Source organism: Ahaetulla prasina, chromosome 5 (genome assembly GCF_028640845.1).
Source record: "Ahaetulla prasina isolate Xishuangbanna chromosome 5, ASM2864084v1, whole genome shotgun sequence".
Lineage (NCBI taxonomy): Eukaryota > Metazoa > Chordata > Lepidosauria > Squamata > Colubridae > Ahaetulla > Ahaetulla prasina.
Window position 1 is genome coordinate 44628544 of NC_080543.1, and position 23563 is coordinate 44652106.

Below are 23563 nucleotides of genomic sequence, written 5' to 3' on the forward strand. Positions count from 1 at the left end.
GAAACTTGATTTTATCATTGTAGATGTAATAAAAGAAGCTTGGAAATTTGTAGAGTTTTTCTCTGACCCACCTATACGGATAATACATTATGAATGCTTGATTATTTTGACCAGGACTGAGATATTTATTGTCTGTTATCTGCTTATGGCTTCTCCATTCCTTTGCTAGATTATCTCTGCCTTTCTTTAAGCCACACTTTTGTCATTTTAATGACACTTCTGTACATGCCCATGACCTTGATGTCAAGGAGGTCTTTTCTAGTGTTTTGCAACAGTCAAGGTCAAGGTCAATACATCCTTATCTTACCATCGTTCCAGTATCCATCTCAGTTTCTTTTCTTTTCCCAGATGCTAAATCAGAACCACAGAAAATCTCTATCTTCAATCTTTTTGGAGGCAAGTTTTATAATTAACTAATTGCCTTTTTCTTATAACTTCAAAATTAAAAAATGATTTCTATGGTAGTTTGCCTTAAAAGGTCACTGTGATAATTACATCTCAAAAATTACAATTAAAAGATTTCGCCCCCATAGGAATTAGGTCTGCAATTGGCTTGACTAGTTTTGAGGACTTTTAAAATAATAGTTATTATGTTGTGGCTGTGTTCAGAATTAACCAATTACATTCAGACTTGTTGTAAATCGTATCAGTATACATCTACCATCAATTAAACCAACTGATCAAGGCTATGTAAAGCTCAGCTATTATAGCAGGATTTTTCTGACATTTACTCAGTTGCCTCTTACAGCAAAAGCCATAGTCTGCAAAGAGCTTACAAAGCATTAAAGGGATCTCGTTCTTGGAAAATATTAGTCAGGAGAAGGGTGCAAAACAATTTCCAAGGCATTAGATATACCATGGAATACATTGAAGACAGTCAACAATACGTGGAGAAAAAATGGCACAACAGTGAAATTGCCAAGGACTGTATGTTCCTCTAAAATTGATGAAAATACAAAAAGAGAACTGGTCTGGAGACTGCCAAGATGCCTATAGCAACATTAAAGGAGATGCAGAAATTTCTGCCAGGTACCGTATTTTTCTGAAGTATAAGACACACTTTTTTCCGCCTAAAAGGGGGTGAAAATTTAGATGCGTCTTAGACACTGAATGTCCCCCACTCTTTGGCCTTTGCCTCCCAGCAATTTACCTCCTTGCAGCAAGCAGAAAGAAGAAACAGCCCATTTCAGCTTCAGCACAGCCTAATTAGCACAAGTTGATTGTCTGTTGGATCCGCCTCCCAACTCTCAGCTGTTTCAAACTGCCTATTGCTGTGGGGGCCTCTGCTGCTTGCTGCAAGTAAGTAAATTGCTGGGAGCAGATTTTTTTTTCTTATGCTAATCAAGCTATGCTGTAAAGGAAAATGAAAGTAAAGCAGGCTTTTTGCTGTTTGCTGCGAAGAGGCAGAGGCAGAGGCAGATTTCTTTTTCTTGTTTTCTTCACACAAAAAGGTAGGTGTTTCTTATAGTCCGCAGCATCTTATACTCCAAAAATACGGTACTAGTTGTATACTATATGGGATGACAATCTTCCATATTCTTCAAATGTCTGGATTGTGAGGTAGGGTTCTTACAACATCCAAGCAAAGTTACATTTTGCAAAAAACCTACATCAAGTCTGACAAAAACATTGGAAAAAAATTTTTATGGTCTGATGAGATCAATGGTGAACATTTTGGAACAATTGCAAAAAGTATGTTTGGCACAAAAACAAAACTGTGCAATACCAAAAGCACACTATATCCACAGTGAAACATGGTGGTGATAGCATTTTGCTTTGTGGTTGCTTTCCTTTAGCTAGAACTGCTGTTTTAGTCAGAGTGGAGGGAATGATCAACAGTTCTAAATATTAATTAATTTTGCACAAAATCTTCAGGCTTTTGTTAATCTGATGAAGAAGAAGAGAAATTTCACTTTTCAATACAATAATGACCCAATTAAGAAAAGCATGACTTCACCGGAAGAAGTCCAGAGCTTTGGAATGGTCTAGGCCAGTAATGGCAAACCTTTTCAGCACTGAGTGCCAAAACGGGAGCGTGTATGTGTACATGCCAGAAAGCAGAAGAGCAGCCACCAGGTGTGAATGTGCGTGCTGGGTGGCTGCTCTTCTGGTTTCTGGCCACCTAGGCTCGCATGTGCATGGAAGAAACCAGAAGTGCAGTCGCCCGGCGCACATGTGCATGCCGAGAAGATGATCTTCTGCTTTCCTGCATGCACATGCACATTGGCCAGCTGGTCTTTGCGCAGGCACGTGCACCAGAAACCGGAAGATCAGCTGGCTAATGTGCATGCATGCACCAGAAACTAGAAGAGAGCCGCCCGGTGCATGCATGCGCACTGGATGACTGCTCTTCTGGTTTCCGGTGCTCTTGTGCATGTAAAGACCAGCTGGCTAGCATGCCAGAATCCAGAAAAGCAACAGGCGATGGCTCATGCATCCAGAGAGGTGGCTCTGCATGCCACTTCCGGCACGCGTGCCATAGGTTCGCCATCACAGGTCTAGGCAGAGCCAGGATGCAAATCCAATTGCAAATCTGTGGGCTAACCTCTAGAGGGCCGTGCAGAGGAGATAGCCCTTGCAATCTAACAGATTTGGAGTGCTTTTGCAAGGAAGAATGGGCAAGGATTATAAGGCAAGATGTGCCATACTCATAGGCTTCTTCACCAAAAGATTGAATGCCGTCATAAAATCAAAAGATGTTTCACAAAATATTAATTTAAGGGTTAGGCAACTATGTTATTGTACACTTTTTATCGTTATTTTTCCCCTAAAAGGTTTCAGTTTTTTTTTCAATTGAATTGTACAGCTGATGTTATATTAACAGTATAAAAAATTCTAAAGTAAGTTATCTTGGTCTGGTGTTTTTTTTAACATTTCAAAAACCTGGCATTTTAACAGGGATATGTAGATTTTTTATATCCACTATATGGAGTTTTTAGATTTAAAAACTAGCACTTAGAAGTAAACTTGAAAGATCAATGCAAAGCTTTCAGGACTGGTATTATGTGCAAATCTGAATAAATAAATCTAATAAATAGACTGCAGGTTCTAAGTTGCCTTTAAAGAGCCCCCTCCATAAAGTATATTGTGGTAATGTAATTGGCTGTAAAAATCATTGTTGCTGCTGTTACTTTGTTGTCTTCCTCCTGAGGTAGAAAGAGGCTACCAAACTTACTGATTATGGTAAATAGGCCACTTTCTGAGTGAGAAAACCTGGACTGCTAATTCCCTATTCTTTAGAAAAACAGCCAGGATATATACATGTCTTCCTAACACTTACAGTAAATTCTTCCATCCAAATTGCAAGATTGGTTGTTCCATCAATATTATTTGGCAGCATCTTGCCTGAAGTGTAGCATGTAGGCATAACTAAACAAATTAAAAGGTATGTGTGTTGAGAGCATCTAACATAAAACTGACAAATAGAACGTGATCATTTGAATTATCTCTCACAATGGTAGGTGGATATAATAGTGTTCATATTTACTTAGTAGTAAATTATATATCAATTTTAAAATATATTCAGAATGAATTTAACGTTTGTTTGTAAAAAAATAAACATTCCTAGTTAACTTCAAACATATTCACCTTCAGTCCCTTAATGTTATTTTAAAATTGGGATAGTTGAAAAGATATTTGCATACATCACTAAATTTCCAATTACCATGTAAATGACAACTGAAAGAAACAGGGGTTCAACGCTTTAGTTAAAAAAAGTAGAAGCTTTTAGAAGCTTTTTATCAGATGTGAGGCTTTACTTTGAGAATATGTACCCATCATCAGTCTGATGATATGAACAGCAAATAAGCTTGCAATTCTTTCAGGTTGAAATAGCTTTCTTAAAAAAAAAATGCACAGCAGGAATCCTTTCCCAAGACTAAAATAAATGACAAAGTAAAAGACCAGTCTTCCATAGGCATTTAATGAAGACATGCTTCAAGGGATTTTCTGTAGTCGAGATCATTTTACACCCCAGGACAAAAGAAAAACAGTACAGCTTTGCAGTCAGAAGCTGCAATCAAAGAAGAATAAAGAAAATAACAAAAACATAGCACTTGTTAAATCACTTACAATGGCTTTCCTTTGGATTCACAAATCAAAGTTATAGATAGTCCTTCTTCTGGCCACAGTGTGGACGGTATTATTTTAACTGAAGGAATATCTGGAAAAATAATATTTATAAAATCAAATTAAAATTGTATACACATTGTACTATGCAAATTATGAAAGCAACATCAGAATTCAATTGTGGATGAGTTAACCTTAGAATTTATTCAAGCTACGATTTTGAATTCAGGTGGTTGTATGAATCTGTACACGTACATATTTTTAGCATTAAACAACACAGAATGGCTTTATGGGATCTAAATGCCATTACAATATGACAGTAAGATATACAGAGAAAAGTATGGTCTAAAGTAGATCTTACAGAATATCTTACATTCAAAAGGCAGGGAGCGATGCAACAGTAAATTTGACCTGATGACAAGTAGGAACATTTGGAAAATTGTACATGAACAATCCTAGCCTTGTTATGTCAGTTAGAATTATTTCCTGCATCATCTCTCTTCCTATGGAAATTTTGCTGTTTGGTTCAAAACCAGTGGACTTTCATTAGTACATTGTACATGAAATTTCAAAACCACAAATGACAAACATAACATATAACTTAATTGCAACACTATCTAAAAACTTATTATTGTTCTTTTGATTTTGTATTTGATTTTAATTTTTAAAAATTAGGTATATTTCTTCTTCTGAATACTTTCATCTGGAAGCACAGCTTTCATTAGTTCTTTGCACTAATGATTGTAGTAAAATCCACTTCTTGCAATGACCTTGCTTTGACCTATTTACCAGCTGAAGTACAAAAAAACCAGTATTTAATTAGCCCATCAGTTTATGTTTTTATACACATGACTGGCTTTATTAGAGAAATCTATAACCAAAATGTCCAATGCCAGTCACTCAGCAATATCTGCTCCATCCATTCCTAGTAGCCCTTTCATGCATATTTTATTCATGCCTGAAAAGGGCTTGATGCTTGAACGTAGCACTTGCATTTTAATTATGTAAAGGCCTGGCAGTGGAAAACGGTGAAATCTTAGATTAGAATCTAAAAGAATATACTGAAAATATTCTTTTTCAGTAGGCTAATAGTGCTCAGTTCATTTTTGAGAATATGAAGAGTTAAGACAAATTGTTCATCAAATGCAAACATATTAAATGAACAATTTGTAAAGAAATTTAGATAAATTGTATTTTTGTTACGCAGTGTGGAAAAAGAATGGAACCTATGCAGAAGCAAGGCATGCAACACTAAATTCATATCTTTTTATCTTTTCTTTCTTAACCTATATCTGACACCATCACAGGTTATATGGATTTTCCATAGAAGGCCCAACAGGATTGGCTTTGCATTAGGCAAAATATGGTAAAATCCTAAACTTCAGGGAATGGGAGAAAAATATCTAATCATTTTTATCTTTCTGAGTGGATAACTTTATGTTGATAGTTGAAGTAGAAGAATGGCCTGTTAATCAAATCATGTTATACAAATGCATTGCAAACAATACCCTTAAGCCTTCAAACAAGTTAAGATGCTACATGTATTCTGTACTTGTAGTGTGGTGCTCATAAGAATGACATACTGTTATTTTGGTGATTTGGTGACAAGTTGCTTTGGAGAATTTGTTTCAAAAGGTAATTAACATGACTCAGGAAAAGCAGTCTTAGGAACACTATGATGAGGTACATCAATATTCACAGTTATGTCTATCAGGCTGAAGGAACACTAAAACACTATTCATTTTAAGTGATCATATTTGTCATCATACTCTGTAACCTCATGAGAAATGGTAGTTGTAGGGGTTATTCACATAGCTCCTATACCATAAGGGGAACCATACACTGTCTTGAAATTGTGCAGTTAATTTGAGATTTAGCAGTAGGTTAGTCATAACAAAAAGATATATAAAGCTAATAAAAATGCAGCAAAAATAAAGTATCTGTACAAATAAATTTGCATTATAATTAAAACAATGATGCAATGCAGTTATTTACATAAAGTTATTTACACAAAATGTTCAAAACCAAACTATGTAGCAGGTGAATAATAAACTATATGAAATGAATGCAACCAGCATTCTAGTCCTGAATCAATTTACTTGGAATAGTTATAACTATAGTAGGATGTAGTCTTATAATAAATGACTTAAACCAAATAAATTAATGGTCCTGGAAAAATGAAGAAAGAATACTGAAAGATAGAAGAATAACCCACACACTACAATTTTACATTTAAAAAAAAAAAATGTTTTCTGCATTCTTATCTTCACACAAAAACCTTGCTTATTATTAAACAGTATGAGTGCACATTATAAAAACTAAATTTAGTTCTTAGAAATAATATGAATTGGTGAATTCAATTAGATACTTTCAAAAAGGTAATATTTAATCTCTTTGTTATCAGCTTTCCAAATATTAACTTGAACGCTGAAAATGGTTAACTGTATTTCTGCTCTCTTTTATGCAGCCCTGGAGTATGAAAGCTTAGATCTATAGACATTGAGAAAGTGTAGTTGTGTTAGAGACAAAGAAAAAGAAAGAAGAAAAGGGAGATTTTCTTGTATATGATCTGAAGATCTCCCCAAGCTTTCAAAAGCTGTGGGAGGAGAAGTGTTGAAAAAGAATAACTGAGTTTAATTGGATGTATTCTGCAGAATTGCAACATAAATGTCCTTAAAAGTTCATCCAGAGATCTATCTTTTTCTGTGGATTATAAGTAAATTAATTAAACTAACATCCTAAAATAGTTTATATATACATAGAGCAGTTCAGAAGAGCCTTGGGAGTTAAGATTTGGTCACCAGGATACCTAATAATTTAATAAATTGCAGTGATCTAATAATTGAATTGATTATTGTCTTGTATTTGATTTCATGTATATTTTTGTGATAATTATGACATATTAATATGAGCCATTTTGGAGTATGCAGGTAATAAAGTGATAAGATATAATAAGGTAATTAGATATAACAAATAATAGATAGCTAGATGATAGCTAGATGATAGGTGACAGATAGATAGATAGATAGATAGATAGATAGATAGATAGATAGATAGATAGATAGATAAAAGTAAAGGTTCCCCTCGCACATATGTGCTTGTCATTCCCGAATCTAGGGGGTAGTGCTCATCTCTGTTTCAAAGTGAAAGAGCCAGCACTGTCTGAAGATGTCCCCATGTCATTTGGCTAGCATGACTAAATGCCAAAGGCACACAGAATGCAGTTACCTTCCCACCAAAGGTGGTCCATATTTTTCTACTTGCATTTTTTACATGCTTTCTAACTGCTAGCTTGGCATAAGGTGGGACAAGTAATGGGAGCTCACCCCATTACACAGCACTAGGGATTCGAACTGCTGAACTGCCGAACTTTCGATTGACAAGCTCAGCATCTTAGTCACTGAGCTACCATGTATATCACATCACAGGACATCACATCAAAGAACTCCAGAGGCCACAACACCAAAGCTCAAGACATTACAACACAACCTACCACCCAGGATGTTACAGCACAAGACTCAGGAGGTCACATTCCCAGAACTCAGGACATTTCCAGGAAGCCCATTAACCAGGTTGTTACAACACAAAAGACTAATGGGCACACAACTACGACCACACCTACACAGGATGCTACGAAACAGCCGACTAATCTGCAAACACCCACTCATTTACCAATCAAGATGCAACCACACAAGCATGAAGCCGAAAGCACCAGCCTGAAGATGATGAGAGAGATCGCGTCGAAATGTCGCCAAGATACTCTCAACCTTACACGGGAAAAGACCTGAATATGCCAAGACCTACATACCTATACCTGTGAAAACCTAGTAATGATTGAATGAAAATATATAATATATATGTTTTCGTAGATTTACACGGGTATAGGTATGCAGGTTTTGGTATATTCGGGTCTTTTCCTGTGTAAGATTGGAAGTATTTAGGCAACTTTTTGATGATATCTCACTCATCATCTTCAGCCTTTGGCTTTGTTCTTATGTGAGCAAAGAACATAAGAACAAAGCCAATGCCTGAAGATGATGAGTGAGATCTCATCGAAACTTTGCCTAAATACTTCCAATCTTACATGGAAAAAGACCCGAACATACCAAAACCTGCATATATATATATACATATACATAAACATATACACACACACACACACACACACACACACACACACATATATATGTTTTCTGAGGTTTTCGTGGGTGTTTGTATGTAGGTCTTTGGTTATTCGGGTTTTCTCCCGCGTAAAATTAGAAGTGTCTTGGCGACGTTTCGACGAAGTCTCATTCGTCATCGTCAGGCTTCAGCTTCGTGCTTCTGGGAGCAATGTGTGATTGCAGCTGTTTCTTCCTTTTTAACTGCTAGTGGGGGTTTGAACTGATTGGGTGGGAGCTTGGCTGTGCTCTGATTGGATGGGGACCCCTCCAATCCATACATGCAGCAGACTGACATCCACTATGAAGATGTAGCACGACCACGACCACGAAGCCAAACAACAGCAATGCAGCTCACCAGCTCAAATCCCCCTGCAACTCAGACTAATCTGAGCACAACCAAGCCCCCACCCAAACAGGACACACCCCCATCCAATCAGAGCACAAAAAATCCCATCCAATCAGAGCACAGCCAAGCTCCCACCCAATCAGTTCAAACCCCCACTAGCAGTTAAAAAGGAAGAAACAGCTGTAATCACACATTGCTCCCAGAAGCACGAAGCTGAAGCCTGAAGATGACGAATGAGACTTCGTCGAAACGTCGCCAAGACACTTCCAATTTTACGCGGGAGAAAACCCGAATAACCAAAGATCTACATACAAACACCCGTGAAAACCTCAGAAAACAAATATGTATGCATGTATATATGTATGTATATATATATATATATATGTATGTATATATTTGTTTTCTGAGGTTTTCACGGTGTTTAGAGAATTTGGTTTTCTCCGTAAAATTTTACACGGGAGAAAACCCGAACAACCAAAGACGTATGTATATATGTATATATATATATATGTGTGTGTGTGTGTGTGTGTGTGTGTGTATGTGTGTATATATATATATACACATATATATATTCACATTATGATGTCCTCTTCTACCAACCATAATGAGCTAGATAATTGGTCAGAGTTAAAAATTTCGACAGAGATTTGGAGAGCAATTGCTTCATGTAAAAAAAATCTTGATAAATTACATGAATACATCCATGTAATTTATCAGCTTATTTCCTATAGTATTCAAAAGAATACATATCTGAAAAACAAATTCAGCCAACTACTGAATCCTTGAAAATGGCACTGAGGGTCACACTATGTCTGAATATTTAGTTAATGTGGCTAATTACCATTTACAGATATATTCTAGGAATTTATTTAAATTAATTTTAAACGTTCTGAAAAATGAGTTAGGAAGATTGTTATTTAAATCATCTCACCAGCAATGGTGAATAAAGTTTACCCTGTGTAGGATGCTCAGAAATCTTGAGAGTAAATGGTCTCCTATGAAATGAGAGGTAACATCTGCTAAATTGTTTCCCAAACATGCTATATGTAAGATGAGAGTTTGTCTATGTCATTCTAGGTATCAATATTGCAGGCTTTTTCATAATGCAGACCAAACTTAGGCTATTTGACAGAGTCAACTCAAGTAGTTAAATGGAGATATCAAGAGACAAAATCATCATCTATTTAATTAATTTAAATTTATTGCCAGGAAATATGGAAAAATATCTCACTAGAACTCCATATGATTTTTGGGAGCATAGTTTGGTTTGGTTCCAAATCATGGTCCTGTTCTTAGATTTTCTTAAAAACTACTTTGCAATTTTTATAGATATACATATGTATAAAGAACTGTAATGTATCTTTAAGAGTTTTGGAGGGAAATTAGAGCGGGAAATAGCACGTTGCTGATTGGCTGTTGCCTCCGACTGAACTGTATATAAAGAGGGGTTTGTCTGTTGTTCGCTGCTGGGTTCACTATAAACTAAAGAGCTGTTGTCACTCATCTGGTCTCTTGCCTCGTTATTGCCCGAATCTAACACTGGCGACGAAGGTGGGATCTTGAGGCAAAAGAGCGCCAGGAACGAACCCAGCAAAATAAGGGCGGATAGCAACGATGTCCAGCTATACACCGCCAGCGCCATTCGACCCAGCCAAAGAAAATTGGGGGTCATACATGGCTCGTTTCGAGTGTTTCCTCGAAGCAAACGAACTCCAGGGGGTCTCCGACAACAGGAAGAGAGCATACTTCCTAAGCCACTGCGGTTCGGAAGTTTTCGACACCGCAGAGTCGCTTTCGGAGCCAACGCCGGTACAGTCGGTACCGTGGCAACCCTGCAGACCGCCCTTCGGGCTCACTACGCACCGACGCCCTCAAAATTTGTTCAAAGGTTCGAATTGCGGCAACGGATGCAATGAGAGGGCGAATCGATTCGCGAGTACATGGCAGCGCTGAGAAAAGCCGCTAGCCATTGCGAATATCGAGACTTGGAAGACGCATTACTCGACCAACTCATCTGCGGGGTCAGAGACATCCGATTGCGACGGCAGCTGCTGTCCAGAAGCAACCTAACACTGGCCGTCGCCTTGGACGAGGCCAGGGCTCACGAGATGTCCACCCAAGCGGCAGAAACCCTGCAAACACCGATCGCACCGGGGACTGGGGCGAAAACAACCCCGGTCCACAATGAGGAAGCCCAGGCCGAGGAGGACGGCGAGGAAGAGGAAGAAGTCTTCCACACCGGGAGGCCAAGGAAAGACGTCCGGGACGAATGCGCGAGTTGCAGGGGACAACACAAACAACAAGACTGCAAATTTAAGGATGCGACTTGTCGGCGGTGCGAAAGGAAGGGGCACATAGCACAGGCCTGTCGAGCGCCCCAACCTTCCCGCCAAAAATTCAAACCGACCAATCAGAGCGCGGGAACGACGAAGAGGCCCGTGATTGGTCGATTCAAAAAAGGCGCGAAACTTAATCAGACTGCCGTGAGAATAGGCCAAGCAGCCACGCGCCTTGAAAAAAAGATTTTTACTAAAACGCACATTGAAGGGGTGCCGTGCCGAATGGAAGTGGACACCGGTCCATCAATCACGATCATGTCCTGGGACACTCTCGTGAAACGTTTGCCAGCCGTCGCGAAGCGCAAGCTGCAACCACAGAAACTAAGGGTACAAGATTACCAAGGAAATCGCATCCCCGTCCGAGGGGTAACGTCCGTCCAAGTCAAGTATGGACAACACAACAAGACCCTGCCCATCACCGTGGTCGAAGGAACCTTGCCGAGCTTGTTGGGACTGGACTGGTTCCGGGCATTGGGCATGGGAGTGATCGGAGTCTTCCGAAACGACGTCGACCTAAAGGACGCACTAATGAAGGAGTTCGGGGACGTCTTCAAAGACTGTTTGGGCAAGTACGAGGGGACCCCGATCTCCTTTAACCTTGACCCACAGGTTGCCCCTATCCGGTTAAAGGCTAGGAGGGTCCCGTTCGCCCTGAAGCCCAAAATTGACCGGGAGCTGGACAAACTAGTAAGCCAGGGAATACTAGTGCCAGTTGACCATGCAAAGTGGGAGACACCCATAGTCACCCCGATCAAACCGGACGGGTCGGTCCGGATTTGTGCTGACTACAAGGCAACGCTTAATAAAGCGTTGCAGAAGAGTGCCTACCCCGTCCCAGTAGTACAACACTTACTGCACTCTTTGGGGCAGGGCCAGGTCTTCGCCAAGCTAGATTTGGCCCAAGCCTATCAGCAGTTACCCGTAGATAGCAACACAGCCGAAGCACAAACGATCAGACGCACAGGGGTGCTTTTAAATGCACCCGGTTACAGTTTGGGGTTAGTGTGGCTCCAGGGTTATTTCAGAACCTAATGGAGCGGCTATTGCAGGGACTCCCCGGGGTGGTACCGTACTTTGATGACGTACTGGTATCCGCCGAAAATCTAGAAGACTTAGGGGTACGGTTGAGAAAAGTTCTGGGCATTTTCCGGTCCGCCGGTCTCAAAGTCAAACTGAATAAATGCCAGATAGGGGTAGGATCCGTGGAATTCCTGGGCTATCGGATAGACAAGGAAGGAATCCACCCCACTGAGAGCAAGGTTAGGGCAATCAGGAAGGCCCCAGCTCCCCAAAACAAAACGGAGTTACAGGCGTTCTTAGGTCTGGTCAATTTTTACGCGGTATTTTTAAAAAATAAGGCGACCATAGCCGAACCGCTCCACAAATTACTAACGAAGACAGCTGTGTGGTCTTGGGGAAAGGCGGAAGCTAGGGCATTCGAAGCAGTAAAAAACCTTCTGTCCAGCGATAGTTTACTGATTCAATACAATGGCACGCTGCCATTGGTGTTAGTTTGTGATGCGTCTCCCTACGGGGTGGGGGCTGTGCTCAGCCACAGGTTGCCAAATGGCACAGAAGCCCCTATAGCATTTTACTCCCGAACAATGTCATCGGCTGAAAGAAACTATAGTCAGCTAGATAGAGAAGCCTTGGCCATAGTTTCAGGGGTAAAGAAGTTCCATGAATATGTATTTGGCCGTGATTTCGAAATAGTCACAGACCATAGACCCCTACTAGGCCTGTTGGCAGGCGACCGCCCAACGCCCGTGGCACTTTCGCCTAGACTGACCCGATGGACTATCTTTCTGGCTGCGTATTCGTACAAATTGTTGCATCGGCCAGGAAAGGAGTTAGGGCATGCAGACGCTTTGAGCAGATGCCCACTACCAGAGACTATCGAAGACCCCACTCCGGGCGCACCCGTCCTGCTAATTGACTCTTGGGACTCGGGTCCAGTCACTTCCAAGGAGGTGGCTCGGGCTTCTTACAAGGACATTACAATCAGAACTGTAATGGGTTGGGTGCAAAGAGGATGGCCCGCTGCGCCGGGCGAGCGTTTTAAGGAATATGTAAAGAAACGCGGGGGTTGTCGGCTCAAGGAGGGTGTCTGCTCTGGGGGGATAGAGTGGTGATCCCGGAGAAATTGCGGAAAAAAGTTTTGGAACTCCTACATGAGGGCCACCCTGGGATAGTGAGAATGAAGGGTTTAGCAAGGAGCTATGTGTGGTGGCCTTTGATGGACAAGGAGATTAGCGACAGGGTAGGAAAATGCCAAGCCTGCCAGGAGTCCAGACCACTACCACCAACGGCCCCAACTCGGGAGTGGGAGAGACCCCAGGGCCCATGGTCTAGGATCCACATCAATTTTGCCGGCCCCTTCCATGGGCAAACATTCCTAGTGGTAGTCGATGCCTATTCCAAATGGCTGGAAATCATTCTTATGAGATCCATGACAGCCGAGGCCGTAATCCCAGTCCTGCGGCGCCTATTTGTAACCCACGGGTTACCAGACACCCTAGTCTCCGACAACGGCCCTCAATTCACAGCGACCCTGTTTGAAGGGTACTTGGCAGAAGAGGGCATCCGGCATGTCCTCTCGGCGCCGTTCCACCCTGCGACGAACGGCCTTGCAGAACGTTTCGTACGGAGTGCAAAGGAAGCATTGTCCAGAATCAGGCCAGGCGATTGGCAATTAAAAATTGACACCTTCCTAGCAGTACAACACAGAACCCCCTGTGTAGCAACTGGCCGCAGCCCGGCAGAGCTACTGATGGGCAGGAAGCTTAGGTGCCCATTAGACCGGTTAAACCCAAACTACACCCCAGATGGGTACAAAGGAACAAACGGTAAAACAAGAGAAATGACAGTGGGAAGTCCAGTATGGGCACACAATTACGGAGAAGGCCCAAATTGGGTAAAGGGGACAATCCTTGAAACAACCGGACCCAAATCGTATCGGGTAGAGATAGAGGATGGCCGGGTTTGGAAGCGCCACATAGATCAATTAAGAAAAAGAACAACCAAAAGTCCAGAAACAGGCCCTGACTATCCATTGTTTGAATCCACAACTGACTCAAACCCGGGGCAAACGCGGGACTTATCTGAGTTCGATGAGGTCCAGCGACACCAACCGGTCCCTCCTGAAGAGAGCAGGGAAAATTCTGCAAATAATCCAGGGCCGGATGGCCTAGAGGAGGAGCTGAGAGGAACAAACAGTCCCTCCGGCCAGCTCGACTCACTCCCAGAGAATGAATTGCGCAGGTCCGAAAGAGTTAGGAGACGCCCAGTCTACTTGCGTGACTACGTAGAGAAATAAGATGCTAATTTCATGTAAATAGGGGTAAAATGTTTTCTGGGAGGGAAGGAGTGTAATGTATCTTTAAGAGTTTTGGAGGGAAATTAGAGCGGGAAATAGCACGTTGCTGATTGGCTGTTGCCTCCGACTGAACTGTATATAAAGAGGGGTTTGTCTGTTGTTCGCTGCTGGGTTCACTATAAACTAAAGAGCTGTTGTCACTCATCTGGTCTCCTGCCTCGTTATTGCCCGAATCTAACAAGAACTATTATTATGATGTATGGCTAGTGACATATCATGTGTTTACTAGTGTGATGTTTCATCTAATAAAAATTATGCTTCTTTTTTCTAAATGAAGTTTACATGGTAAGGACTAGGTATTATGTAATAAACTGGAAACATTTCTTTCTCTTTCTAAAAAAAAGACACACTTTTAACACCTGCAACTCACTTAAGAAAATAAATGTTTCAGACAGAGCATACTAATGCAGCAAGTGCTTGTGACTAAGATTTTAAAAATAATTTTCACAGCATTTCATATCCAAGAGTGCACCTGCTCTAGTCTTGCCTTGCTAAACTAATTTGGCAATATATTTACATTCCTATTTAATTTTTTGCAGGCTCTCAGCAATTCTTCTCTGTATGTATCTCAGAGCGATTAGTATGTTTTATTCTTCATTTATCTGGTTCTTTCCCCAGTATTTTATTCAAAAGCCAAACTGAAAATAATTTTATAGTTTTATGATATAACAATTAATGCATATTTAAAGTGTCGTTCAGTCTTTCCACAAAATGAAATGTTTCTGAACCACAACTCCAGAATACATCTGAAAAATAGAGCAATAAATATTTTTAATCACCTGACAGTAACATTATAGAATCTTATTTTTCACTGGTTTCTTTCTTAATTTTCTGAACAGTATTAAAAAAATACAATGTATGATATTCAAAAATCAGCACATAATTAATTATATATTTTGCATAAAATGCTTTCAAAAGAAAATAACATTTTTGAGATTTGTATGAAATAAACCTGTAAAATTGATATTATTTGATTATATGACCAAAACTATACAGAGATGCAGCTGAGAGAAAATAAAGAAGAGAAAGTGTTGCAGAGAAAATAAAGAATTGCTAGGTATTGCACTTTTAATGGGAAATCTATATTCTGAAATAAGTATTATTTTTGCAAAGATTATCAGAATAGTTATTAGGCAATCTTTATTAGGCAATTACTAGGTATTTTTATGTTATTTACTTTTCTATGTGGTAATATACACTATTAAGACATTTACCTTATTATTAGTCTTAATTTAAGGTCTATATCTTAAGAAATTTGCATATAGCAATGAACTCATTAGTTATGCTTAAAAAAATCCAGCATTTTTTAATAAAATAAATCAGATTTATGCCTTCAATATTTTATAGTATATTTCAAGTCACTGATTCCCTTTTAAATTATTTCATTATAGTTATATCATTATGCTTAATTAAAAGCACCAGTATAATATATATAGCAAAGAAGAAATTTGGGTTCATTCTAGTTCATGCATCATGCTTTTGCTTTAACAGATGCTTTCTCTTTTTTTAGTATTAAAGTAAATGCAGTAAGCAGTAAAAACTATGTAAAACTGATTTTCCACAAAATACGTGACATTCTGTGGAGATGAACAGTATCTTCTATCATCCATAAAACAGAGCTACTATTGATATCATTGCTTTGCGCAGTGTTATCTCTTCTGAGACTGTTGGTAATGTTTTCTGCTAAAACCACTTTTCTTTTCTCACTAAAGATTCTATGACCACGAGGAGCTTAATATCAGTAAAGCAACCATGATTTAAATTTAACTTATAGAGGGAAAAATCAAGAATAAATTGAAACACACATTTCTTGAAAATGATTGAGAAGTTTAATTTGAGAGATAGGATACAAATAACTACTTTCTCTCACTTATTCCATCCAAACTTGCCAATTTCTATTTCTGCTCAGATGAAATAGAATGAAGAGCCCAAAAAAGAATGTGGTATATAAGACTACATATTCCTTCACCATAGTATCATGGCCGGAACACCTCTGAAAAACCATAGCTAGTGTCCATAGGCTCCTTCACTATTCTATCATTTATCACTAATGTAACATTCTCAATATATGTAAACACAAAAGTGAAATAGCAAATACTTGGAAAATGATTTTTGTAGCCCTTCAAAATGCAGGACTGTATACAATGGTGCGGGGAAATCTAGAATAGATTCTAGTCTCCTCAGAAATCATTGAAAAAATGTAAGTTTCAATTAAATCCATTGTACATCCTTTGCTATGAGACATAGAAAATAAGACTACTGTAACATTTTCTTTATAAGCAATGTAACAATGTCTTTTTGCCAATATATATTACTATACTGTAAATCTATATGATCTTTTGTAATACCGTTGTTTCTAAAAAATAAAAAAAAATTGAAAATAATCATTGCTAAATTTCTAATAGTTTTTCAAATTATATTACAAAAAAAAATCTAGCAATATCATGAATCAAAGCTGTATCAAATGTTTATACTGTAAGAATTTTTGAACCAGATGTTTTATTAGCAATCATTAAGCTTGGATATAAACCTCAGGAGAGGGAGGAAAAGTAATTGTATGCTTTAGTTTACAGCACAATCTTATAGATGTTTTCTTACTCCACATCAATATTTATTTCCAGTTAAAAAAATATTGGATGGAAAAACAGATGTTTCAGTGTGGCTTTAATGCATGATAGGTATCAAAAGGGATGTTGTCTTGTCTGAACGTCCATTTTCTGGGTGCTGCGAGGATAATCCAAACAAAACAACTAATTCCATACTAGGTCTCATCAGTAAAAAAGAAACTGAAAGTAACTTTTCTGATGCCCTTATACAAATTTGTGGTATTTCTCCATCGGGAACACTGCATACAAATCTGGTAGTAATATTTGTAAGAATTACCAGTTGGGAAATATGAAATGGTAACCTCTGAGAAGTTTTCTTATGGAAATCTAGAGGGGGAAAAATCTAGGATAGTGAAAAGAACTGGACCTCCTTTGTTAAATTTCCAATTACTTCCAATTTCTTACTTAGATAGACCTATAATAATGTTATACTGACAGCTAAGGCACTTAAAAATAATGCATATTGTTATGTATTCATGTTTGTACCTTTAAATATTTGAGCGGGAAATCAGCACGTTGCTGATTGGTCGAAGCCTCCAGCAGAACTGTATAAAAGGAGAGGTTTTTCCCCCAGCCTGCTGCTGGGTTCACCCTATATTAAAGAGCTGTTGTCACTACCCTGGTCTCCAGCCTCGTTACTTCCAGAACTTAACATTGGCGACGAGGATGGGATCTTGAGGCTAAGGAGAACCAGAACCGAGCTGAAGCACGATAGAACCGAACCCAGCAAATCAGGGCAGAAACCGCGGAGATGGCCAGTTACACTCCGCCCGCACCGTTTGACCCGGCCAGAGAGAAATGGGGAACGTATATGACCCGTTTCGAAAGCTTTCTAGAAGCCAACGAACTGCAGGGAGTTCCAGATAACCGCAAAAGGGCTTATTTCTTAAGCCACTGTGGTCCGGAGGTCATCGATATTGCGGAAGCCCTGGCAGAGCCAACGCCGATACAATCGGTATCGTGGCCAACTCTGCAAACCCTATTAAAGAATCACTTCGCACCCACACCGTCCAAATACGTGCGGCGGTTTGAATTTGGAGAGCGAAGGCAGATGGAGGGCGAGTCCATTGGTGACTACATGGCCGCCCTAAGGAAGGCGTCCAAGGACTGCGGATACCGAGACCTAGACGAGGTGCTGCTCGAGCAACTCATCCGAGGGGTCAAAGACATCCGTTTGCGGCGCCGGCTGCTAGCGAAGAGCAACCTAACGCTGGCCAACGCTCTGGACGAAGCCAGAGCACATGAAATGTCCACCCAAGCGGCGGAGACATTGCAAAAGCCTCCCCCACCAAAGGCGAGCACAAAGCCGGCTCCAGTGCACCAGGAGGAGGTTCAGACCGAATCCGACGGTGACGGTGAGGATGAGGAAGGGGTCTGCCGAACCGAAAAGCGCGACAAAGAGGACCGAGACGAATGCGGAAGCTGCGGAGGTCAACACCAGCGCCAACGCTGCAAGTTTAAGGACGCAACATGTCGGCGGTGTGGAAAGAAGGGGCACCTAGCTCAAGTCTGTCGAGCTCCCCAACCTTCCCGCCGAAAATTTAAATCGGCCAATCAGAGCGCGGGATCGGAAAGGCGACCCGCGATTGGCTCAAATAAGAAAGGCGCGAATTCGAACCAAACGACTGTAGTTATAGGCCGCGCTTCAACCCGAGTGGAGAAGAAGATCTTCACCAAACCTAAAATAGAGGGAGTAAGGTGCCGACTCGAAGTGGACACCGGGTCAGCCATCACCATCATGTCCTGGGACACTTTGGTGAAGTCACTGCCTTCAGTCGCGAAGCGCCACCTGCAATCCCAACGGCTACGAGTCCACGATTACCAGGGAAATCGAATCCCTGTTCGAGGGACCACCTCCGTCCGCGTCGAGTACGGACCTCACAAGAAGACCCTGCCCATCACAATCGTCGAGGGGACTCTGCCTAGTTTGCTAGGACTAGACTGGTTTCGCGCACTGGGCATGGGAGTGACCGGCATCTACAGAAGTGACTGCAACCTGAAAGACATACTCTTGAACGAGTTCGAAGATGTCTTCAAGGACTGCCTGGGCAAGTACAAGGGGACCCCTATTTCCTTCAATTTAGACCCCCAGGTAGCTCCCATTAGGCTAAAGGCGAGGAGAGTCCCTTTTGCCCTTAAGCCAAAAATTGACAAGGAGCTAGATAAGCTCATAAATCAGGGAATTTTGGTACCAGTCGATCACGCAAAGTGGGAGACGCCAATCGTCACACCCATAAAACCAGATGGGTCAATTAGAATTTGCGCTGACTACAAGGCGACGCTAAACAAAGCCTTACAGAAAAGCGCTTACCGGTTCCGTGGTGCAACACTTACTGCACTCTTTGGGGCAAGGGCAGGTCTTTGCAAAGTTAGACTTGGCCCAAGCCTACCAACAACTGCCCGTGAGCGCCAACACAGCCGAAGCCCAAACGATTGTAACCCACAGGGGTGCCTTCAGATGCACCCGACTACAATTTGGGGTGAGTGTGGCACCGGGGTTGTTCCAAAACCTAATGGAACGACTCCTGCAAGGGCTCCCAGGGGTAGTTCCCTACTTGATGATGTCTTAATATCAGCGGAAAACGAGGAACTGGGGGAGCGATTAAGAAAGGTTCTGGGCATTTTCCGGGCAGCCGGACTAAAGGTGAAAGCAAACAAATGCCACATAGGGGTCGAGTCCGTCGAATTCTTGGGCTACCGAATAGACAAGAAGGGAATTCACCCCACTGAGAGCAAAGTCAAGGCAATCAGAAAGGCCCCAGCGCCCAAAAACAAAGCAGAGCTACAGGCATTCCTGGGGTTAGTGAATTTTTACGCGGTCTTTTTAAAAAACAAAGCGACCGTTGCTGAACCGCTGCACAAACTTCTAGGAAAAAATACTGTTTGGTCTTGGGGGAAGTTGGAAAGTAGGGCTTTTGAAACAGTGAAAAACCTGCTTTCAAGCGATAGCCTGCTCATCCAATATCATAACTCATTGCCCCTAGTGCTGGTTTGCGATGCCTCCCCTTACGGGGTGGGGGCTGTGCTCAGCCACAGACTCCCAAACGGCACAGAAGCCCCTATAGCCTTCTACTCTAGAACAATGTCCCCCCCAGAAAGGAACTACAGCCAGTTAGATAAAGAAGCGCTAGCAATTGTGTCAGGGGTGAAAAAATTCCACGAATATGTATTTGGGCGGGATTTTGAAATTGTGACTGATCACAGACCGCTGTTAGGAATACTGGCAGGAGACCGCCCAACGCCTGTGGCACTTTCGCCACGATTGACTCGATGGACTATTTTCTTAGCCGCTTATTCGTACAAGCTGCAGCATCGGCCAGGAAAAGAAGTGGGGCATGCGGACGCTTTAAGCAGATGCCCACTACCAGAGGCGATCGAAGACCCCACCCCGGGGACGCCTGTCCTGCTGATTGACTCTTTGGACTCAGGCCCAGTCACCTCTAAGGAAGTGGCTCGGGCATCATACCGGGACATTGTGATAAGGACTGTACTCGGATGGGTACAAAGAGGGTGGCCCGCTGCGCCGGGCGAAAGGTTTAAGGAATTTGTAAAGAAGCGTGATGAGCTCTCGGCTCAAGGGGGGTGCCTATTATGGGGTGATCGTGTGGTAATCCCGGATAAATTAAGGGAAAAGGTATTGGACCTCCTCCACGAGGGTCACCCAGGGATCGTGAGGATGAAGGGGCTAGCAAGAAGCTATGTGTGGTGGCCACTCATGGATTCAGAAATTGCTGAGAGGGTAGGGAAATGCCAGGCTTGCCAAGAGTCCAGACCTCTACCACCAACGGCCCCAGTCAGGGAATGGGAAAAACCCCAAGGGCCTTGGTCAAGAATCCACATTGATTTTGCTGGGCCCTTCCACGGCCAAACCTTCCTAGTGGTTGTCGACGCATTCTCCAAATGGTTAGAAATCATACTTATGAAATCCACTACGGCCGAGGCAGTAATCGCAGCCCTGCGCCACCTATTCGCAACCCACGGGTTGCCTGACACTCTGGTGTCCGACAATGGGCCACAATTCACGGCAACCCAGTTTGAGGAATACTTGGCAGAGGAGGGCATCCGCCATGCCCTCTCCGCGCCTTTCCACCCTGCGTCGAATGGCCTTGCAGGCGTTCTGTCCGGGCGCTAAGGAGGCATTGTCCAGTCTCAAGCCAGGAGACTGGCAAGCAAAAGTAGATTTCTTTCTGGCCATTCAGCACAGAACCCCAAGCACTGCTACAGGCAGAAGCCCAGCCGAACTATTGATGGGTCGGAAGCTCCGGTGCCCACTTGACCGTTTGAATCCCCATTACACACCAGAGGGTTACCAGGGGGAAATAGAAAAAACGAGAGGAATGGGTATAGGCGACAGAGTGTGGGCCCGCAACTATGGGGACGGCCCAAGCTGGCTTGCAGGGCAAATCATAAAAGCGACCGGTCCAAAATCATACTTGGTCGAATTACAAGACAACCGAGTATGGAGGCGCCACATAGATCAGATAAGGAAACGAATAACAGAGCAACCCGAACCAAACGAGACAGATAGTGACCAATCCTTATTTGAACCCACAGCTGACCATAACCGGGCGCAAGACTTAGCTGAGGTCCCGGAGGACCGGCGACGCCACCAGGTTCCGGAGGGAATCGGCAGGGAAAATCACAAAAATAATCCAAGGCCGGATGGCCAAGAAAAAGAGTCTGCAAATAATCCAGGGCCCGTTGGCCTAGAGAAAGAGCTGGGAGGAGAAAACAGACCCTCCGACCAGCTCAAAACACCACCCAGAACTGAACCGCGCAGGTCTGAAAGAACTAGGAGACGCCCAGGTTATTTGCGTGACTACGTCGAATAAGGATATGTAAATAAAATGTAAATAGAGGCAAAGTGTTTTCTGGGAGGGGAGGAGTGTTATGTATTCATGTTTGTACCTTTAAATATTTGAGCGGGAAATCAGCACGTTGCTGATTGGTCGAAGCCTCCAGCAGAACTGTATAAAAGGAGAGGTTTTTCCCCCAGCCTGCTGCTGGGTTCACCCTATATTAAAGAGCTGTTGTCACTACCCTGGTCTCCAGCCTCGTTACTTCCAGAACTTAACACATATTGAAAATAGGAATTCATATAAACTAACCATCAACATAAATATCCTGACTAATAAGCCACAGTATATAATATGCTATATGCAGCAGTCCCTACTTCTCAATGATAAGATGAAGAACTTTCATTTCACCATAATTGTCTACTAGTAAAAATAAATAAATAATCAGATTCAATGTAAGCTAGGGTTTTAAACAATCGTTTTTTGCTGTTGTAATTTTGATAGTTTTAATATATAAGATAAGAAGTAATGAAATAAATTAAAATTATTTTTATTTACAGATAATTAAATATAGCAGGTGTAAAAAGAATAGACAGAATGGGGGCCATTAATATTCTGATGTTTCAGTCTATTTGTCTTTCTGAATAATTTCTACTTATACAAAACTTTTCAGAATAACAAATAAGATATGTTATTTTTCATAATTTAAAACAATAAATGTTTTTATAAATAAATAATAAATGTTTATCAAATGTTTTATTTTTGAAAAGATAAGAAAGAAGAAGTATACAAATGTTAATAAATTTTACATTAAGTTTTATTCATTTTCTGAAAATCTAGGAATACTGTGCCATATTTTAGTACTTTTTTCAATCAAAATATATTTTTGGTGGCATTGGATTCATGACTTCAAGGTGTAATTTGTTGGTTATTTAAAGGATGGCTAAACCAAGTAGACATGTTTTGTCAGGACTCATGAGATACTGAAATTTAGATATCTGAATATCCTGCATCAATATGATTTCCAGGTATCATACTCACATCGAACTAATTTGGTTTTAGCTGTATGAATCCATACATACATAACTTCTATGGACATCCAAGAGTCAATAGATAACTTTAGGAATGGCAAGACATGGACAATATTGTGATAGCTATTTAATAAGGTTAAACCCCCACTGTGTTACACATATTTTAAATAATTTTTAAAATTATCGTTATACAAGGAAAATGTAATTTGCCAAAATTCCAAATAATGAATAAAAACTCAAAACATAAAGACTATTGATAATAGCTCATCATCCATAAAATTCAGATACATAATACTTACAGTGTATTTCTAGGACTTGCATTGCTATCTGAGGTGTGGAGTTCAATGATTCATGATCTACTCTGCAACTTATAACTGCACCATCATCAGAACGATCTGCTCTGTAATTCATTGTGCTGCTAACGGTAAATGTTTTCCGATTTGCATCCTCTTCTTTTAAATATTTAACATCTGTAAAAATAAAGTTTGCTATAAATTAGCATCAAGGGCTGGCAATAAAAGGCAGGCGAAGGCTACAGAACACGAAATCATTTTAAAATAGCAAATAAAAAAATGTACCTTTCATCATGTTTGCTCATCTTATCAAGGCAAACAAGTTCTATTTCCAGGCATTCCTTTGTCCTACAGAACTACCCATGTTGTTATTCCCAAATGTACACAGACACAGATGGGAAATGCAGTTTCAATAAGAACCAAAAGACAGAACTGTCAGAATGAGATTCTGCTCATTATCTTTAATATAATTAGATTGCAATCCAAATATTTTTCCCTTAAGACTATTTTCTTTCCTCATGCCTTTTTTCCTCCCTTTATCTATT

At 41.0% G+C, this 23563-nt stretch overlaps 1 protein-coding gene across 3 annotated transcripts in view; it reads right to left on the reverse strand.

Annotated features, from left to right (window-relative positions):
* Positions 1–23563, reverse strand: part of CADM2 (cell adhesion molecule 2) — a 431434-nt gene that overhangs the window by 84293 nt on the left and 323578 nt on the right. For all 3 annotated transcript variants that reach the window (XM_058185211.1, XM_058185212.1, XM_058185210.1), the window contains 2 exons: positions 23025–23195; positions 4072–4162 (listed from right to left, as the gene is read on the reverse strand). In XM_058185211.1, the coding sequence (XP_058041194.1) occupies positions 4072–4162; positions 23025–23195 (262 nt within the window). The remainder of the gene's footprint in view (positions 1–4071; positions 4163–23024; positions 23196–23563) is intronic.